Consider the following 19,203-nt stretch of genomic DNA (forward strand, 5'->3'; position numbering starts at 1 on the left):
AAAACTTCGACAAATAGCGAAATATGAAATATATAATTACCTATACGATAATTTTAGTAATTACTATTATTATTACCATTACCTATTATTATTATTGTTGTTATTATTATTATTATTATTATTATTATTATCAATTAATTAATTCTTACATGAATATAAATAATTATAAATAATTATTTCGTTCCGTTTTTTTCAATGTTTTTAGTTTTACATGATACTCTGATGATACTGTAGCATACAATTAAATGTGTTACGCGGAAATGAATTGTCTCGATAAGAGACACAACATGATATAATTATTACTGTACATTTTTTGTGGTTTATTTAACAATAAAATATTAACATCAATGTTAATAGGTATACAATGTTCTATTGTCATAAGTACCTATTAATAGTCCCGAGATTTATCTGTCAGTCGCCAATAATTGTGAGGATAATTGTATATAGTATGCGAATATTTTGTATGAAATTGCTTCAAACTTCCGACCTCACCGACTTATTATATTTTAGCACTTTTCAACAATTTTCTACACAGAAAATCGAAATTCTATGCATTGTCGATATACAATAACTGTGAATTTAATACAAACACTATAAAACATTGATACGCTTACGTCTCGAAAAAGCTTATAGGACTCGTAAAAAATAGTCGTGGTTCCTTAACTCTCGGACTATCTTTGACTGTATAATTTAATATTAACTTCATTGATTAAAATCCAGAAATGTGTAGAAATATATTTTGTTTGTTGATCAAGATTATTATTGTACGGTCAATTTTAACTACGGTTAATCATAACTTGCACAATTTCACAATTTTCATACTTTGAATACCGACTATACCTAGATGGATTTTTCATGAGGTAGCAATTAATAACGTTGACGAAATTCTTTAATACCTTGCTTGATATTCAAATTATTAATCAAACATAGCTGATCCAGAATTTACCATTTTACAATTCACTGCCTGCAATAATAATTTCAACGATCAGTGTTGATTAGTCATAAATATACCTTTACGAGGTGAATTGAACATCTTAAGGGGTGAAGGGGGTGCCCTGGTACATAATTCTGAATCAAAACACTCCAATACATTTTCATTTCTCTATCACTGCATTGTAAAGGTTAACAATTATACATTCACTTGAAACTGAATGTAATAATTACCATTAAAGATTTATCTCTCATACTTTCGAGTCATCGTCGGTAATGATCTTCAATTTTATTGTCTACATCGAATTGGCTAAAAATCGTCTATGTGTATGAGGAAAAATATTCATGATCAGTCTTATCGTTTTACTTATCTCTTTTCATAAATGTACAATATACTGTATACATCATTGCAGGAATCGTTGATGGTTACACTATATTACAGAGATTCGATAAATAGGTTCAAGAACTGATGTCTACAAGTGAATATTTGTGCAGCAGAATTGGAGTTTACTGCTGCAATCCCAGGAATCAGTGGGACTCCTACAAACGTTACAGCAGAGGTGAAGCATTGTTCCAAATTCCATGGTACCCATTAAAATCTCAATTATTTTCTCTGGCGAAGTATACACGCCCAGTTGCTCGTTCTGTAGGCTAGTAAACATGTTTTCCAGCTAAATAAGAAAATAATTTTTAATTACAGAAATTCATTGGCGGAAATAATGGAAATGCACCAGCAGGCTCAAGCAACGATGTTAGGTGGGTTACTTCATTTTCGACTTTCTACTGGAAACAAAGACCATAACTGCGCTCCGTGAAGACATTGTACCTGAAGTTGTGGCAGAGGTAACTATACCGATATTTTTTTAATTTATCGAGGAAGTTCCATTGATTCGGTTTGTGTCAAACTGGCGATATTACAGTCTCGAAAGTACGATAAGATAATGGATTGTTGACTGACCTGACCGAGTAACCCAGATTTGTATTATCCTAAATATGTCGCATTTCATAAAATTAGGCCGATCAGAAAATAAACTATGACCCAACGTTATTATACTGAGTACGAAGTAAAGTCCTGCATTTACGTATTAGCATGAATATAGACGTGCGTATTATAGCTTATTGTTACTCTTATTTAGGGTATTTTACATACCGGCAATTGTCATCCCAAGAGAACCTTCCGCATCATTACTCCGTTGCTATCTATCTCATCATTGTTTGATCTTGGATCAATGCACTTGCTACTGCATAAATATTGCAGTAACGGGACCCGATATTTTCCACAAAAGTCAACGAACTTAATGTGTTCAATTCTATTGTTGAAAAATACACCTGCAAAATTAAACGACAGTTTAATACGTATAACGTGCTAATTATTTTTATACTTATAAATATCGATACCCATATTCGTATTGAATGCAAAATATTGAGATTATTCCTGATATAACTTTGCAAATTATGCATTTTGCTATGTAACAAAAAATATTGCTCATTCGAAAGTTCTTACGTGCAATTAATTCAAAGGCAGAATATAATTCGCTGCTCAAGCAGAACAACAAAATAGTTCCGTAATTGGATTGAAAAAAAGAGCGACGGACTTAATTGTGGGTACAGATTAATGTTGAGTTAAGAGACAATAACCGATTCTTCGAATGTAAGAATTGTGAGACTCGGATAACATTCGGGTTAATCATCTACAGCTGCGTTCACCGATTATTGTTGTCTGGAAATGAAAATTATTTGTCGACGAAGCGTAAACCAGAAAGTGCCGTTCGTACCTTTGCAATTTGGATTAACGCAGCAATGGCCGCTGCTTAGGTAGTCATTCAAGTTTTTCGGCAGATCCTTTTTGTCGTAGTGAATATTATTAATTTTAATAACACGTGCCGCCAGTTCCAACAACGACGGAGGATCATGAGTCATGTCAGACACAAATCGAACCACCAAAGGATTATCACGTAACGACAACTGAAAACAAAACGAAATTTCACAATGCGATACATATTTATAACCTTTTAGTTTACGAAGTATTATCCTTTGGTGCCTTTTTCCTTTTGCGATTTTGTTCTTTGCTTATTATAATTCTTCTGGGAAATTCTTCTGACTTTAAAATCTCAATTAGGCACGCATTGTATAATATCTGATAATCGTGGAAATACAAACCTCCGTAAGGCAGCTTAGCGTTATTATTTCTGTAGGTAATGTTTTGAGCCTGTTTTTGTGTAATAACAACGATTTCAGGTTCTTCAAATTAGCAATCGACCCGGGTAAACTCTCGAGCATGTTATCGCAGAGAATCAGTGCTTGCAAAGTTGTCAGTTGACCCAGCGTCGACGGAACATCGGTTAAACTATTTCCTCCCATCGATAGAATTTGCAATCTGAAGTAATTAATCAATTTCTGAATAACTATTTATACACGAGAATTCATATCCGATTGCTATATAGGTCAATTTTCTGCTCACAATTATACATCGATACATCGGTTGAGTCAATCTCCGTGCGTTTTAAACGGCGCATTTTTTTAAAAAACCAGATATGCTTACCGTTGCAATTTCCATATATCTTTTGTGATTTTCGATATACCGTTGCCTCCAAGGTAGAGATACCGGAGTGCAGTTAGTTGTAAAACTTGTTCAGGAAATTCGGTCAATCGATTGCCACTCAGATTGAGTTCCCTCAGCGTTGGAAAAGCGGCAAATGTTTTTGGCAAAGAGTCATTGGACAGGTTGTTATTTTTCGCAACCAATGTAGTGAGCGGGCAATCGCTTAGAAAGTCTGGCAATTCGGAAAGGCCGCAATTCGACAAGTCGAGCAGGTGTAAATTGGTGAATTTTGTTATGTTACCCGGTGTGGAATTCAATTGATTCTGATGGAGTAATATTGTCTCGACACTCTCGGGATCTTTCATAGATCCCAAACGTTCATTCACAGCATCCGAGTCCAACGAAAGATACGAGAAGTCCAAAGTTTTCGCTGGATTATCCGAATCGCTTGAGTCCGACGTGTAATTATCCATATTTCGCGATCGCTAATTTAACACTGGTATTCTATGTACCTTTGGTCAATTTCGCGTCCAGCTTCTTATATACGCATGTATATTTGAAGCGATTTCGCAACTCCACGGAAAAACGTATACGGCAATGATTCCCGGCGCGCTGAGAGAGAACTGAAATCAGGAGCCACAGCTTTAGTTACTTATCTAGCCACTTTATAAGCCAGTAGCCATTTTATCACTCCGTCTCATCGGTCTCATCACATGGGAGAGTGACAAACAGTCACCCAGTGTAATTAGACCACCAATAAGGCTGCTATCTGTTATCAGCTCTTGGAATAAAAATTCAATCAACATACCGTCCAACGGAAAGCCTCGAACACTGCCCGCGAAGCACTGCATACTTGTTGTTTTTTCATTTTTTTCCCCGCTGTTCGCGGAACACTTCGCCACATTCGAGTCGACCAGACTTATCGTGGAATTGACGTTCTTGTTTGAATCATTACGCAATATTGATTCTTGAGAGCATTAACGCAAGATAGACAAGTTGCGTTTGAAGTAAAATATCGGATGTAATAATCAGAGGAAAAATAGACGTCATCATACATAACCTCGAAGGCACGACGGAGTTGGCTGAAGTGAGGTTAGGTCGTTTGTACAAATATTTTTATTAATCTTGACACACTTTTCCGAGATTATTGTTTAAAACCCCGTATTGCAGATGTAGGTATTCTAATTTTTCATTATTTTTTTCTGCAAGTTTCAAGGTACGAATATAACAAATCGTTGCTGTTGGAGCTATACCAACGATATACTTCCACAACCATGTTATAAACTAACAATTACTTATTGAAGTTTGTTTTGTTTAAGCATCAACAAAAACACAAAAATTACATTTCAAATGTTACTACAGGCATTCAATCTTAGGACTAGTTTGAAAAGCTGTACAGGTTTTAGGTTAGATTATTTGTGGGAATAAAATTGGGACAAATATGTTCCCATCTTTTATTCACAGTAAAAAATTGATTCGATATAAAAATAATCTATTCAAGAAATGGGCAATGTATTGGAAAAATTTGTATACTGATTACGCAAATGTTGGGATAACAACGTATCAAGACTGTGTTGCCAATCCATTAAGATTCAGTCTGACTTTGACTACGGCGTGGGGCGTTTATTATATCAAATCTCACAACCCAGACGAACTGAGTTATCGTAGCGCTATCATTAATGCAAATAACTATTTTACCCTCATATCAAGTACAGCTAGAAACCCTTCCACTACAGAGTATTTGACAATCATTAACAAATCATTGTCCCAGGGACTTGCTCGCTATTTTAGCTGCGGATTGTTTTCCATTGTATGGATAGACGAATTTGATGATATTGTTTCGGGATATAAACAGCAGTGCCGTTACTTAAAAATTAGCTGGATAGCATTACCTGGTAAGATTGTGGATATTGGCTTTTTGAATCGTTGGTGGATCCTTGAACAGAAAATGGTTAATTGCGACGTAAATCATTGGGAATTTGAGAAGAAAGCTGACAAAAATGCTGCGAACTTTCAATTCATAAATTATTAGGTGATTTGAGTTGGTTGTAATAATGATTATTGAATACACTTGAAATTTTTGAACACATTCTGTTTCAGACATAATTATGGCATTTAATAAAATTTCCATGGGTCAAATCACGGCCCTCTCGAGGCTGTGTTACAATCTGGCACGTCAGACAAGAGATTCAGGTATTTCAAAGTTTGAAAAACTATCAGTCCTACAAACAATAAAAGGCCAGTCGAGTTTAAGCAGCGATCAATGGAAGAACTTGAGGAATGAAATTATGGCAACTGATACGTCAAATGTGGCAAATAATGTAAATACTACAATGCTTCAATACTGTTTACACACGAATAATGTTGACCTTGGCACGTCGTGTATGAAATACTTGAGGGAAAATGATTTCGAATTACATCCGGCACTGGTTGGAGTGTATTTTAAATTATTATGGCAAAATCCAAATACTTTCACTGAAGATCATAGAAAACAAGACATTCTAAGCATCTATAATGATCTGCGGGTTAAATATCCGCTTCTTGATGCATCAACAGCGGAGCATTGTCTCAAAGTTATTTCTCACACAGAAAAGTGGCGAGATGTAATAGAATTATTGGAAATAATAAAAATATCTTGTAAACCATGTGGACACGCTTACAACAGTGCAGTCTGTGCTGCATTTAAGAATGGTGACGGTGAATTAGCGTGGAAACTTCTTCATGAGATGGCAATGCTAGAGCGAGTACCAAGTTCAGATGCATACATAGCGTGTTTAAATTATTGTCTGCAGAATTTTGAAAAACCTCAACATCGCTTCCAAGAAATAGAAAAGCTCTTTGATTTTCTAGCACAATATTGGTTAAAACCCCATGCAGATGTTGTCAATGAAATTGCAATTATTTTTACCAAGTTGGGATGGGTAGTAAATACTGGTATAGTAGATTTATCGTAAGTTATTTTAAATTCTAGATAGTTAGAAAATAATCCGAATTTATAATGGATATTGTGATAGTGTTGACTTATATTTTTTACAGAGGTAGATGCTCCACCTGCACTTACAAACTTTCACCGCCGTCAATAACACATCAAGAATTTTCCCAATTATCACAGGTGGTACTTGAAAAGACCCTTATTGGGCAAGATGCTTACAATAAGTCAACTCCAGCTGAGATCCAAAAACTTATCTATTTCGTGAATAAAACGAAACCATACGACATTGTAATTGACGGGCTCAATGTTGCATATCAAAATAATAGCAATGAGGCTGGTGCTCAGAATGTAATGTTACATCACGTGATTACAAATGACATGACGTGTAGCGAAATAACTTATCCAGGCTAAAATTATCTTTAATTGTTTTGCAGTTAGCCTCTCTGGTCAGATTTTGCCTTGATAGAAATCAAACTGTCCTTGTATTTGGTCGAAAACATATGTTGAAATGGAACCGAAATTATATCAATTACATCAAGAATAATGCTTTCCTGTTTCTCACTGATGATTTGTGAGTTTTTGTTCGGCAAACTACACAGTGTCAAGAATAACTATCTAAAGCATGTTCTAAGCATTTGATTCTTGTTGAATATTGAAAGGCTTATTTTATCATGAATTAATGATTTTTTTTTTTTTTTTACAGGTCATTCGACGATCCGTTTCTTCTATACTCTACACTGGTAAGTGGACCACACACGAAATTTGTTTCCTCCGATCTAATGCGACAGCATAAATTTCTTATGCGTGATCCGATATTGAAGACAGTTTTCAAACTTTGGCAAATGTCTCACCAATGTTTTGCAAAGTATAATAAACGTGGCAGATTGACGTTCATCAACCCCTTAAAATTCTCGCCCATTGCCCAAAAGGGCATGCATTGCTGGCACATTCCGTACGGGGACGAAGCTGATTCGATAAAGGAATCATTTGAACCACCTTCAAAATGGTTGTGCTTAGCTAACCGAAAACATTTCTGTAAATAGTTATATTTTAAATAAATATAGGTTTTATCTGCAAAATATTATTTATTCTCTACAGAGTCACTTACTTAGATTTCCATTATAATACAAGTAACAGTAATAAGAAGAAAGAGAATACCGGTTGTTAAAAAATTTAAAAAGCAAAATGACAAGTACGAATACGTGTTCACTGTTCATATTTATGAAAATCGTGTAACTTTACTTCTAATAGTCCGAATTACGACTTGTACTAACAATAGAAACAGAATATGTGAAGAGTAAAAACTGAATATTTTTTTCGAAATATCATTTACACACTAGATCACGGCCTGCGTGAGGTTGAAATTCAATATCTCAACGCTACTACAAGAAACATTGAATAACTAATCGTTAATTTCCATTTATCGCGCGGTTCGACGCTATCTCGACGTTCAAATCTGGCGGTTCTGGAACGGCACCAAAGATGGCGCCAATGGTGAGTGAAGTTGGCAGCGGAATCGCGGCAGCGCGCGGCTCACAGTTCCGTGCGCTGTTGCGGCGTGTCATGGTGCAACAGGTGACATGACGTTGTTTATAACTAGCAATAGTTTACAATGAGAGTGGTTTGTGGCGGTGATACGAATTGATACGTCGAGATATTCGAAGCCGACGTATTGTGCCGGCGTAACGAAGCGTTCGGCGGGGCGGGAGGGGGGTATTCTCCGGTAGTGAAGTACCGTGCGTGGGTGAAAAACGTGCAGGTGAAGTGCATCCCAGGTTCGAACTGTCAAGGTATATTCGACGGACGCGAGAAGGATCTCTCTCTCTCTATCTCTCTCTCTCTTTCTTCACCATTTCACTGGATTCCAAGTGGTTGAACAGAATACTAAGGTAAAAGCATACTTCCAAATGTCGTTATGAATATCTGGTCCACCGTTACCTGACTTTCAGAGTATCCGTCTATCGAAAATGTAGTAACAACGAGAAACGGATGAACGGAGCTTTGGCAAAGCGAATGGCCTCTGCCGCACTCTAATACTCGTTTTCGACTCGCGTGGGCGATCGAAAAATCTTAGCCTACGCACCTTGAGCGTGTTTTTCTTTTGTCGCTACGCTCGCAGCAGCTGCCCTTTGCAACTACACTCAGTCGATAATTATCACTATGTAAATACAATAATGTGCCACATTTGATTCTTTTTACGTCTACTGCGAGATTATAGAAAAGTATTATAGCATTACAGTCAAGATTTCGCTGATGATTATCTCTGAAATGAAAGCAAAATTCATCAAGTATCATTTTAAATGCTAAAATTCCTTGCGGTTTATCGTACCCATTCCTTTGGTAATAATTCTGATGCACAAGGCTGTTATAAATAATACATGAAATACGACCTCGATTTGTAGTGAATGAACTAAATCGGTTTTATTACTGCCGTTATTATTGCCACAAGCACCGTTATTGCTTGCCCGATTTTTTACGACTTAATTGTTTCATTTTTCAACTCTTAATGCTGAATGGAATGCGCGTTAATTTATTAGTTTGCTGCAATTTTCCACTCTCAGCGGTGATCTTTAAATGAAAACTGTGTTATATGTGAATACTTGAGTACCTACTCGTTAACTAACGTATGAGAGCGTAGATGAAAAAATTTCTGGCATTTGATTCGTCCGATGAAGGGGTCACATTCATTTACAGGCCACCGTTCATTCGTTCAATTAATACGATGCAACGATTTATTTGTGTACGATGATGCTTATGTGCATACGTATGCAGTATTTATTCACAATATGACATCAAAAGCGTAATAAACATACACACATTCACACGTATTTGTGTACATACGTATTTCGAGCAAAAGAATATCACGAATTTTATATCCAGAAATCGTTATTTCCATCATCGTGTTTCAGTATTAACGTTATTTCGGTTCTTATTTAATTTAACTCTTTCGTTTCATCCGAATTTTGCATACAACGATCGCTTTGTGTACACAGAAATTTTACGAAATGCAAAGTTTAGTTTACGCTAATCACCAATTCGATACACGACGGATGACGGAGACTTTTATGCAACCGCCACAATTGTTATCACGGTACGTGGCACGCAAATTAATAAACAATTTCAATTCTTTCTCGTGAGACGCTGTATCGAAAAGCACTAATTTGAGGCTCAACGCTCCACTGATCCATATATATATATATATAGCATATATTCTTTGATTGTCAGAACTCAGAAAATAAGAGCGGGAGTCCTGGATCAAGCTTAAGATCGATCAAAACTTCAGATACATTCAAAGCGTCAAGTTCACATTCGATCGATTAAGTCTTCCGTATACATATATTTAAATTTTTCCACGTTATAAGACTCGAGTATCTTCTCACAACTGCAGCAACGTGACATGATCGATCAATACCCAAACACATCCGGCGATAAGAACTGATCGAATCTAATCTCGCGGCGGTGAAATAACGATTTAAATATATATGTATATGAAAAAAAAAAAAGGCAAAAGAAAGTGGTCAAATAAATTCTCCGTCCACTTCCTTTTCCTCTGCAGCTATACTAACGTTCTAACAATAAGCAGTATAAGTCAAGGAGTCTACTTCGCTTGTCGAGTTGTCGTACAACTTTTACCCTAAGAATAATTAGGGCTAGAGTAGGTATCCTGAAGGAGACGAAGGTAATACTATACCGGGTGAATAAATACGAAAATGCACCTGGAAAAGATAAATTCCGTTTATCAACGCTGCTGTTGGACGCGTCCTGCGAACGGGTGGCTTGGCATGTATGCGCCTTTATCGCGCACCTTATAGCCTGTCAACCACCAGGAGATAAGAGCTCGACTGCCTCTCTTGTACACGCGTACGAAGGAAGGAAACCGCCGGAGGAGGATGACGAGGACGGTCTTGGAGAAACAAAAGTTTCACTGTTCGCGTACTTACTTACCGCCCACACGCGTTCGCCCTGAATAGAAAAACAATATAAATTTCATATACTCCTCGGTGCATTTTTATTTCCTGCATCGGCTGAAGTAAAATACGTGTATGTATAATAATAACTACTAGAAAAAGAGAGAGCTGTTGTGTAGACGTTTGAAGAGGAGAAGGAGGATTAACTTATGACACTTATATCACTTCTGGATTCTCCTCTTCATTTGTTTTACTCTCAAAAGTTGGGCAGATTTGAAACTGCATGCTTCTTCACAATCCTCGTATATATATATATATATATATACATATAGAATATATGTTACCTGTTATATCAGGCAAGTAGAGTCTCACCTGATGCACGGGGCATAAAGTGAGACTGCTAAATGATTCAAACGCGATAAAATCATTTGTTTATTCATAAGTTCGTGTACAGCAGGAAAATGGGGTCGGTGCTTACCACTTTAATGCGGTATACGTACCTACATAAGTCTAATATCTTTCCTGCAGCGTAAAATGTCTTCCAGAGATGACTGCGTGTATGCATAATGTAACATAATTTATGTACGTATATAAATTATATAATTTTTCTTTTTTTGCGCTTGTTTTAATCGTTGATTTTCACGTTCTCCGAAGTTTCGATCGAAAGAAATTCTTATGAGGAAAAACTAAATCAATACAATATTCAGCCGTAATTTCACGCCAATTTTGCACTGTAATGTCGCAAATACAGGTATATCTATGAGTTTTATTTAATCCTGAAAAAAAGTTTTCCATCATTTGACAACTACTTTATACTGAAATAATATGGCGACAAGTTGGATTTTCACGACAAAAACGTTCAGTATTAGAGTGAGCCATGCACCTACCGGTAAATTCGTGAATCTATCCGTACCCTGCATGCATACGGTCGCTTAAAACTTCGACAATATCTCGGCTTACGGTTTGGTCAACGTCGCCGCGTCGCGTCGTTTCAGCATAGTTTAGTCGGTCTCTCCTCTCGCTCCTACGATGGCGAGTCTGGTATGCAGCCTGCACGTGAAATTAACATTGTTCGAATTCCACATGGTCCCCATAAATCATGGGACCGGTCGTCGTCGTCGTCGTCGTTGCCCGAACACGTGGCCCGCAGCCTCAGGTAGGTATATCAAGGCAAACCAATTCGACGGTTGCACAACGCTTGCTTCATACGGATTTGATATTTTAAAAAATATCAATTTTTTAACATTCGACTCCATTGATCCGCGTACATACCGAATCGTACTCATTTCACGAATTTTACCCATTTCATTCATTTATTTTATTCATACACCTTACAGCTTGCAGGCTCAATCGAAATCTTGAAGTAAAAAAAAGAAAAAAAAGAAAAAAAAAATAATAAGTAAAAATTTTTCCCTCTAATTGCAAGCGGCGATAATTTCGCCGTAAACCGCGACCCCGTCGTTCGTCGTATTATAGCTACATAGTTTCATGGGTTTAGTTTCGGTTTCAGTTTCCGCTGTTTATAGGCACCTTTACTGCCAAACGACAGCTAATAAACCGCGGCACGGCCTGTGTTGGGGGGCACAGAGGACAACCCCGTGGTAATAATTATCCGGGCCGTGCTGCCGAACCATTTTCCTTCCAACCCCGCGAAATTATTGTTGTTATTATTATTATAACGATGATGATGATAATAATAATAATAATAATAATAATAATAATAATAATAACTAGAATAGTTGCATTAATTTCGCCGTGAAGTATGGCTCACCTTCTACCCGATTATATATCGCGATCTCGGGGTTGCCTTACCATGTAACAGTATATAGGTATACCTATATATATAAAATAAATGTTCTTTATTAAACCCGGTGCTATGTAAGAATTATTATACGTGTACGCGGAGCGCGGGAGCGCATTAAATTAAAAGCTCTCATCGGTCCCCTTTTTTCCCCTCCCACCCGTTGTTACAACGAGGACTACTAGTCCCTTCGATTCTTTATTGATCCTCGTTACGCGGATACTCGTATTATTGAATGTATTAAAGACAGACGTCGAGGGTTGCGGGAATCGATAACAAGGCAAACATTGCAGTCGAAATTCTACGCCGACGATCCCTGCGGCTATCGAGTTGTAATTTTCAAACCCCTGCGCAATTATATATAGAAATATGTATGTAGATGTATTATATATACTTTCCTTGTACATATAGCTGGAATATATTTTCCAAAGAAGAAGTAATTTGTCAGTAATTGAAAAATACGTCGATGGACGGGGGTGTGTATCGTCTTGTATGTACAATACTTAGCTAACTAATTAATTCTTGACGTTTTCATCGGATCGCAGAGAGCCCTGACATGCATATATATATATATATATGTATAATATACCTGTATGTGTACATATTATATCATGTACATTGGTCGTGCAGCTTCCTCGCCAGCACGCACCACCGTTATACTCTATGCGCCCTAAAATCGATTCAGAGACACAGACAGGGCATGGACCTCCGCTATCCGTATGCTGCATCCGTCGTAACTTGGGTACGATGGGTGGTTTGTCGCTTATTAATTTAGCGATACGGTTAAGGTGAAATTATAGCGTGACATTTTTCTTATAGACGTACCCAGATGATATAATAGCTTCGATAGATCTATATTTTATATTGTTATAAGAATACTTTTTACGAGTGAATGTAATATTATTTTATCAATTTTTGTTCTTACGCTCGATAAATAATCATTGAAAGGATAAATAAAAACTAATCTAACCTTATCGTACGCGTGAGTTATGAATACGAATTACTGTAGCTCATATAGGTGGTGGAACGATGTGCAGAAATGCTTATTTCAGTCGAGGAATTACCGTTTTCTAAAATTTGTTATTTTTTATTTTTGCTTTTTGACAATTTTCCCTCACCTGATATTATAATTTACTCGTTATTAATTCTAAGCCGTGAATGCAATTCTACAGCGAGTGTGATACGAGTTTTGAATTTTCTTACGTAGTAACAAAGTCATCTCAACGACGAAGAGAATATCACGAATTTCTTTTTTCTATCCATTTCTTGCTGAATTCATTCTGTCATCATATTTCGTACAGAGTTGAAAAAGTACCTTTAATTCATCGATTTTTGCGAAACGACAAAATTAGCACGGAGGTGTGCAGTCGCGTTAATAATCCTCGGTTAGACTTGCGTGATTCTCCCGACAACGACGATCAGCAAAACGGATAACTGTTAGGTGAGGACGTTCAATTTCACGTGGGATTCACTCGAAGGTGCAGCAAGAGTCGCTAAACCGGGCGGCGAACGAGCTACGCCGGATGGACCATATCGGGCAATGGCTGCAGCATCCCGGGGAGGAAGGAGGAGGAGAAAGAGGAGGAGGAGGAGGAGGAGGAGGAGGAGGAGGAGGAGGAGGAGGAGGAGGAGGAGGAGGAGGATATTCGCCCGGCGCCACGAACCTAATGGCTAAACGCTGCCAGCTTAGGCTTCTTCATACACTCACGCTTTTATTACCGCAGTTTATCGTTTTACGACGCTTTTCTATATTTTCACACAGCTAGGATTTTCGTTTCTTTATTTTTTTTTCTTCCATCCCTTTCCCTCTCACTTTTTTTCTCCCTCTCATTTCTCTCGAATTAATCGCCCCCGCCGGTTAATAAGGCAGCTTATTACATCGAGCTGTTACCTCGACCACCTTCGAGTCACAAAATCTAACCCCTGAAATACTTACTTCTCATCCACTTTAGCCTGACTAGTTCGCCTGAAGCTTGTACTCGTTTTACTACTCATTTTCTCCTACTTTGTTCATCTTCTTTATCTCCGTACACACAGCATGTTGAATTATTCGCACCTGCAACCGCTTAATCAATTCTAATTAGCAATTGGCGTCGTCGACAGTCGTGTCCACAGTTTTTTTTTCGCCTTTCGACTCTTCACTTTGCACGCAAGCTCTCGCTGCTGCTGTACTGCCTATAACAGCAGACATTGAAATACCGAAAAACTAGTCTACGAACTCACTCACTCACGTCCATCGCTAAACCTTATTTATTTTCCCAATGGTTGAGCCAATTTCTTTCTTCAGGGTACATTCAAATTCTATGCGCAGACTGCATATGTACGTAACGCAGAGAGACAGTGGCTTATCGATTTTCGATATATATTTTACCCTGACGGGGTTCATCGCTTTCCCCGAGATGAAGTGACAATTACGTTAGGCATTCCCAACCGGCGACTAGCAACTCCTCCGCTACTGCTACAGCTACCGATGATGCTGCTGCTGCTGCTGCTACTCTTGCAGCCTCTCACTTTACCCAAAGTGACGGGTAACTTCGTTACAATAATTTTATCGGATTATCACTCTCTGTAGTGACCCCTCATTCGCATATTCTATTTCACCTTATAGGTATTACACCATGTAATTATATATCTAAGTGTCTTGTGTATAGAACCAAAACGCCGAACTCGGTAGAACTAAATTGAAAATATTTTTCGAGCGTAATCTTACTTTGCGGGAAAGAAATTTGTTTACTTGTAAAAAATTTTGCACTTAAACACTTGGAATTTTGCCGATCATGATTATTCGTCGCGTCGAATATTTAAAATGAAGAAGGAAATATATATATGTACATACATATATGTATACATATATTAACTTATTCAAGAAAGGAAATTTATTCATCAATTTTTTATAACACCACCAACGTCCATGATATATGTATTAGCTGCAACAGGCGCTCGTTACAATTTTTTTATACACTATTTTTAATAACTATCAGCATCAAATGCTCGCTTAAATTTATGTAATCGCATGGATAGGGTAAAAGGAATAACGGTAAATACCGATTTACTGGTAATCCTTAATTTTCCTCCATTTTAATCCGCCAATCCAGACTGCTTCTCATGATGAACACATTTCATCAAAACTCCAGCAATGTTGCATCTTTCGGTCTCGCCGATGGCTGAGGAGGGAAATAATAACGTGTTATAACTCGAATGGAAATGTTAAATACTCATGAGTTCCACATTCACGTACCTTCCTCGTAGCATTTATTAGCGATCCTGACTGCTCCTGGCATCTCGCCGGATTCCTCCATGTGCTTTGAGATCGTATCGATCACGTCCTTTTGCAGCTTTTCATCCTTAAGCTGTGAAAAAACATTGTTTCGATTGGCATGGGTATCGGAGACTTGAAATTTTATTAACTAAGTATAACTTTTGTACTTACAACACCTGCTTTCTCAAGCGCGCAGGCCAAGAAACATTTGATTGTTCTGTCAACGCGCAGCTCATCCGTGCCTTGGACTTCCGCAATCATATCTGCGAAGGGAAAGTATTACAAAGGTATTAGGTGAAGGTATTATTGTAAACAAATATTGCCAAAACCCATAAGCTTGTGGTTTCTTCGAGCAAGTTTCTATTCGCGACAGCCGTAGGGATTATACAGGTTTTATGGAGTTTTGCGCATTCGAACAATTTTATGAATAATACGAGTATATAGTTTACTAATTGAAATTATATCATTTACGGATAAATTGCATGAAATTCCGCGAATGTACAGCAGTTGCTGATTTTCGATACCCAAATTATTTGAAAAGCATAGTTTTCGTGGAATAAAATTTTCCTTTATATATCACCTGGTGTAATTTCCAATTCCTGGGCACATTCCTCCGTGTACTGTTTCCATTTCTCCATGTTTCCAGCTACCATCTATATTTTTGATATTAAACCGAAACGTAAAATACAAATATATACGACATTTTATAATTATTATAACTTGCAGTATTATATACAATTTTTAAACGAAAGTTTCGTCGTATTTGTAAATCGAATTTTGCAAACCTGAAGATCCGATTATGTTGCAATCGTTTATACGCATATTGTATACCGTATAAAAACTTGGAAAAACACTCACCTGGAGAACAGCGAATACCGCGATAAGCACAAAGGTAAATCCTCTCATGGTTGGAACGGTGTTCGAACGTTATTTTCCACTAGTTAAACAAACGGATCGTCTATCGCAACTGGACTATTCGTCTCGCGTCGCGACTGTATTTATACGACTTGCATCGTTCCTGGGCATCTTGTAACGATACGAGGATATTTCACACACACGAAGGAACCGAACGCATCTCGCCTTATGTTTGAGTTACGTAAATTAATTTGTAAATGATTGCTTATTAGACGAAAGCCGTCCTCCCTCTTGCAGCTATGCCGATGTCGCAGCATGATGATTCGATTAACGTACATGTAACACGTAAGGCCGAACATTACGTTTCTCAATTTTCGCGTCCATCCGCTTTAGTTAATCATATCGTGCACCTCCGCAATCTATTCTACCAATATAATCTTCGTTTTTATCAATAAACGATTCAGACACATATGCATATATAATCACGCATCCAGCATTGACATTAATTTTACGCCTAATAATTATTTGCCCATAATCGTTGGTCGGTCACAATTGCGAGTAATAATAAAATAAATATGCCTCTCAATTTAAACGCGATGGCGAAATCATGAAACCTGCTATCCTGTTGCAATTATAATTGCTACGTGTCATACAGGATCATGCATAATATACACCTGCGATCATCCAAATGGTGGATAAAATTACGCATATCTGGCGGGTCTCGAATGGTGAAGAAAAATGAATTCTTTCTTAATTTGTTTGTTTTTCTCTTAATCTTTAATAAGAATGTTTCTGTAATACTGTGTACACACGTTGTGTATTTCTTTAGTTTTTCTGTCGATTCTCAAGTGAGTTTGTCTGGTGACTCTCGAAATCGTCGAGAGTAACGAAAGCATTTGATTGATGAGAAATTTGTAATTGTTAAATATATTAAATATATAATTCTCCCGAGCAAAGTAGAAGTAACTCGAGATCTGAGTGACGTAATAATTTCTTGTGTTGAATTAATTTGAATTAATTCATGTAACGCACTCTAAGTCAAGTGAGTGAGTTTCAAAAAATTGCTAAATTTAATGATTTTTTTTTTCTTCCTTTTTCAATTTAATTATTTTTACTCTGTGAACTGATAATTCTGGCACGAATTAAAACTGATTCAAATCAATATGACTTAATTTTCCATAATCCAGTTATTTCTCAGTTAATTCTCATTAATTGAGCCGGTGATTTATAATTATTTCATAAACCAAAATTGACACATCAATTCAGCAAGTTAATTGCCCCCGCGAATACGAGGTTGACAGTGACGTCGACGGAAAAATTAGGGGATTATACTTGTGACGTCTTCGAAGATGAAAATAACAATAAAATGATTTACCTAATTCTGAAGTAATCTTTAAAATTAATTCCATGTATTAAATAACGATCATTTTGCGCCGATTCGAAACGCGGTTAAATCTATAAACTATATTTGTATGAAAATGTTATCTAATAAACGAACCATAGTGTTATAAAAATCCTGAATTTTTCCGAGTACCTATATTATACCAATTATACGTCAGTAATCATAGCAGAGTCCAATATTAGTATTTTCGGCATTATCAAAAGAGTATAATTCGTTTCGAATCAACTTTCAATATTTTTTAGGAAAAAAAAATGCTCTTAATCGCTTTATAATTATTTACGTGTAACACGTAAACAATGCGCATACCGTATGAGCTCATTAAGTTTTTTCTACACATTGCCAGGCAATCTAATATATACGAGCCCGTCCACGATTTTTGCACTTTCCAGTTAATGAGGCTTGAGATTCATTCCGCGTTTTATCTCAACTTTGTTCCCAAGTTCTCACGGCGCCTTCTTTCCTTTGTCGCGGCCGCTCGACGTCGACAATTTGCTTCAATTCTAGATCTTTTCATTCAACTTCCGGTACTCGTATACGTAGCACGACGGCCTGTTTCACGGCCACATTTAGTGTGGCATAAATTTTTTCATATTTAATAACGGTAGGAGAAATAATGTTTAAAAAACTTTTCTCATCATCTAGTTGTTTTATTTTGAAAATAATTATAGATTTATAATATACATATATATTTTTAACAGTTTTAACAGTTTAACAGTTCATTCAGACCTTGGTGGTTATAGAACGTTCAATTTCCTACAAAAATCTATCTGCTTATTATTGTACAGTGATTCATTTACGAGTAATGAAATTCCAAAGTTAAAAAAAAATTTCACCATCTTATTTAAATGGAAATATAAAATTGAGAATCGCGACCATTAAATAATAATATTGAGAGCTTAAATTTTAACAGAATCTTTGTTTGAGGATACTCTGACGATATTTCAATGTTCTTTGAAAAAAATCAATAGTCGAATTTTTTTAAACACTCTAATATACATTATATATGTATACATGTGTATATTTATAGGCTAGATACTACAGATAATCTGTATCTAACAAAAATTACACCGCTACTCTCGCGATGATTTTATATTACCAGCCATATTTTGTGATATCTATATCGTATTACAATACCTACTTGAAGGCTCCTATGAACAGATAGCGAATCTATTTCGTAACCACCGTGCAAGAAGAAGCAATAGACCTATTCTGACCTATCTCGATAATCTTGTATTCGCACCCCGATCGTCATTAATACGAAGAAATAGAATTGGAAAAAAATATATATATATAGCCAGCGGGTGATTGCGATTCACTAACTCTAGGCATCACGCAATGTATGACGTTTGTTATAAGAACAGAATCATTATTATTGATATAATAAGGATCGAATTTGGAGTGGAATGAATGTTTTTCGTTTACTTTTTTGTACATTATTTGATTGTATTTCAAATGTACAAAAATCACAAGTCATTATTTGAGTATTGTTTTTCGAAATTGATCAGATTTTGTGAATCGATTAGTCAAAAAACAATTTATTCTTATCATATATTTACTTTAATTGGCTACGCTTG

General features: G+C 36.6%; 3 protein-coding genes across 5 annotated transcripts; 1 reads left to right on the plus strand and 2 right to left on the minus strand.

Annotated features, from left to right (window-relative positions):
• Positions 1–1,117: 1,117 nt before the first annotated feature.
• On the minus strand, positions 1,118–4,296 carry LOC124413291 (leucine-rich repeat-containing protein 58). 3 transcript variants are annotated; one of them, XM_046893790.1, is made up of 5 exons: positions 3,473–4,113; positions 3,091–3,307; positions 2,706–2,895; positions 2,081–2,259; positions 1,118–1,470 (listed from the first exon to the last, which is right to left on the minus strand). In XM_046893790.1, exons 1-4 carry the CDS (start codon positions 3,943–3,945, stop codon positions 2,090–2,092), a joined length of 1,050 nt encoding a protein of 349 aa, XP_046749746.1. In that variant the 5' UTR covers positions 3,946–4,113; the 3' UTR covers positions 1,118–1,470; positions 2,081–2,089. The 3 variants fall into 3 exon arrangements, with proteins under 3 accessions (XP_046749746.1, XP_046749747.1, XP_046749748.1); XM_046893791.1 differs by lacking the exon at positions 1,118–1,470 and adding an exon at positions 1,485–1,601; XM_046893792.1 differs by lacking the exon at positions 1,118–1,470 and adding an exon at positions 4,281–4,296 and having other exon boundaries at positions 2,031–2,259; positions 3,473–4,095.
• LOC124413292 (mitochondrial ribonuclease P catalytic subunit) lies at positions 4,279–7,447 on the plus strand. Its single transcript, XM_046893793.1, has 5 exons — positions 4,279–5,367; positions 5,573–6,422; positions 6,509–6,752; positions 6,839–6,975; positions 7,108–7,447. The coding sequence occupies exons 1-5, from the start codon at positions 4,914–4,916 to the stop codon at positions 7,445–7,447; spliced, it is 2,025 nt and encodes a 674-aa protein (XP_046749749.1). The 5' UTR covers positions 4,279–4,913.
• Positions 7,448–15,180: 7,733 nt separating this feature from the next.
• LOC124412912 (general odorant-binding protein 56a) lies at positions 15,181–16,455 on the minus strand. Its single transcript, XM_046893126.1, has 5 exons — positions 16,231–16,455; positions 15,953–16,025; positions 15,544–15,635; positions 15,352–15,463; positions 15,181–15,277 (listed from the first exon to the last, which is right to left on the minus strand). Exons 1-5 carry the CDS (start codon positions 16,276–16,278, stop codon positions 15,192–15,194), a joined length of 411 nt encoding a protein of 136 aa, XP_046749082.1. The 5' UTR covers positions 16,279–16,455; the 3' UTR covers positions 15,181–15,191.
• Positions 16,456–19,203: the final 2,748 nt, after the last annotated feature.

The sequence above is a fragment of the Diprion similis genome, chromosome 12 (genome assembly GCF_021155765.1).
Source record: "Diprion similis isolate iyDipSimi1 chromosome 12, iyDipSimi1.1, whole genome shotgun sequence".
In the NCBI taxonomy this organism is placed as follows: Eukaryota; Metazoa; Arthropoda; class Insecta; order Hymenoptera; family Diprionidae; genus Diprion; species Diprion similis.

Coding starts and splice junctions, on each gene's coding strand:
- LOC124412912 (XM_046893126.1), bottom strand. CDS start 16,278: ATGAGAGGATTTACCTTTGTGCTTATCGCGGTATTCGCTGTTCTCCAG. Junction 15,636..15,952: donor GGAATTGGAAATTACACCAG/GTGATATATAAA, acceptor TTCCCTTCGCAG/ATATGATTGCGGAAGTCCAA. Junction 15,278..15,351: donor TAATAAATGCTACGAGGAAG/GTACGTGAATGT, acceptor TTCCCTCCTCAG/CCATCGGCGAGACCGAAAGA.
- LOC124413291 (XM_046893790.1), bottom strand. CDS start 3,945: ATGGATAATTACACGTCGGACTCAAGCGATTCGGATAATCCAGCGAAA. Junction 3,308..3,472: donor GATATATGGAAATTGCAACG/GTAAGCATATCT, acceptor TAATTACTTCAG/ATTGCAAATTCTATCGATGG. Junction 2,896..3,090: donor CGCTAAGCTGCCTTACGGAG/GTTTGTATTTCC, acceptor TTTTGTTTTCAG/TTGTCGTTACGTGATAATCC.
- LOC124413292 (XM_046893793.1), top strand. CDS start 4,914: ATGTTCCCATCTTTTATTCACAGTAAAAAATTGATTCGATATAAAAAT. Junction 6,753..6,838: donor ATGAGGCTGGTGCTCAGAAT/GTAATGTTACAT, acceptor ATTGTTTTGCAG/TTAGCCTCTCTGGTCAGATT. Junction 6,976..7,107: donor CTGTTTCTCACTGATGATTT/GTGAGTTTTTGT, acceptor TTTTTTTTACAG/GTCATTCGACGATCCGTTTC.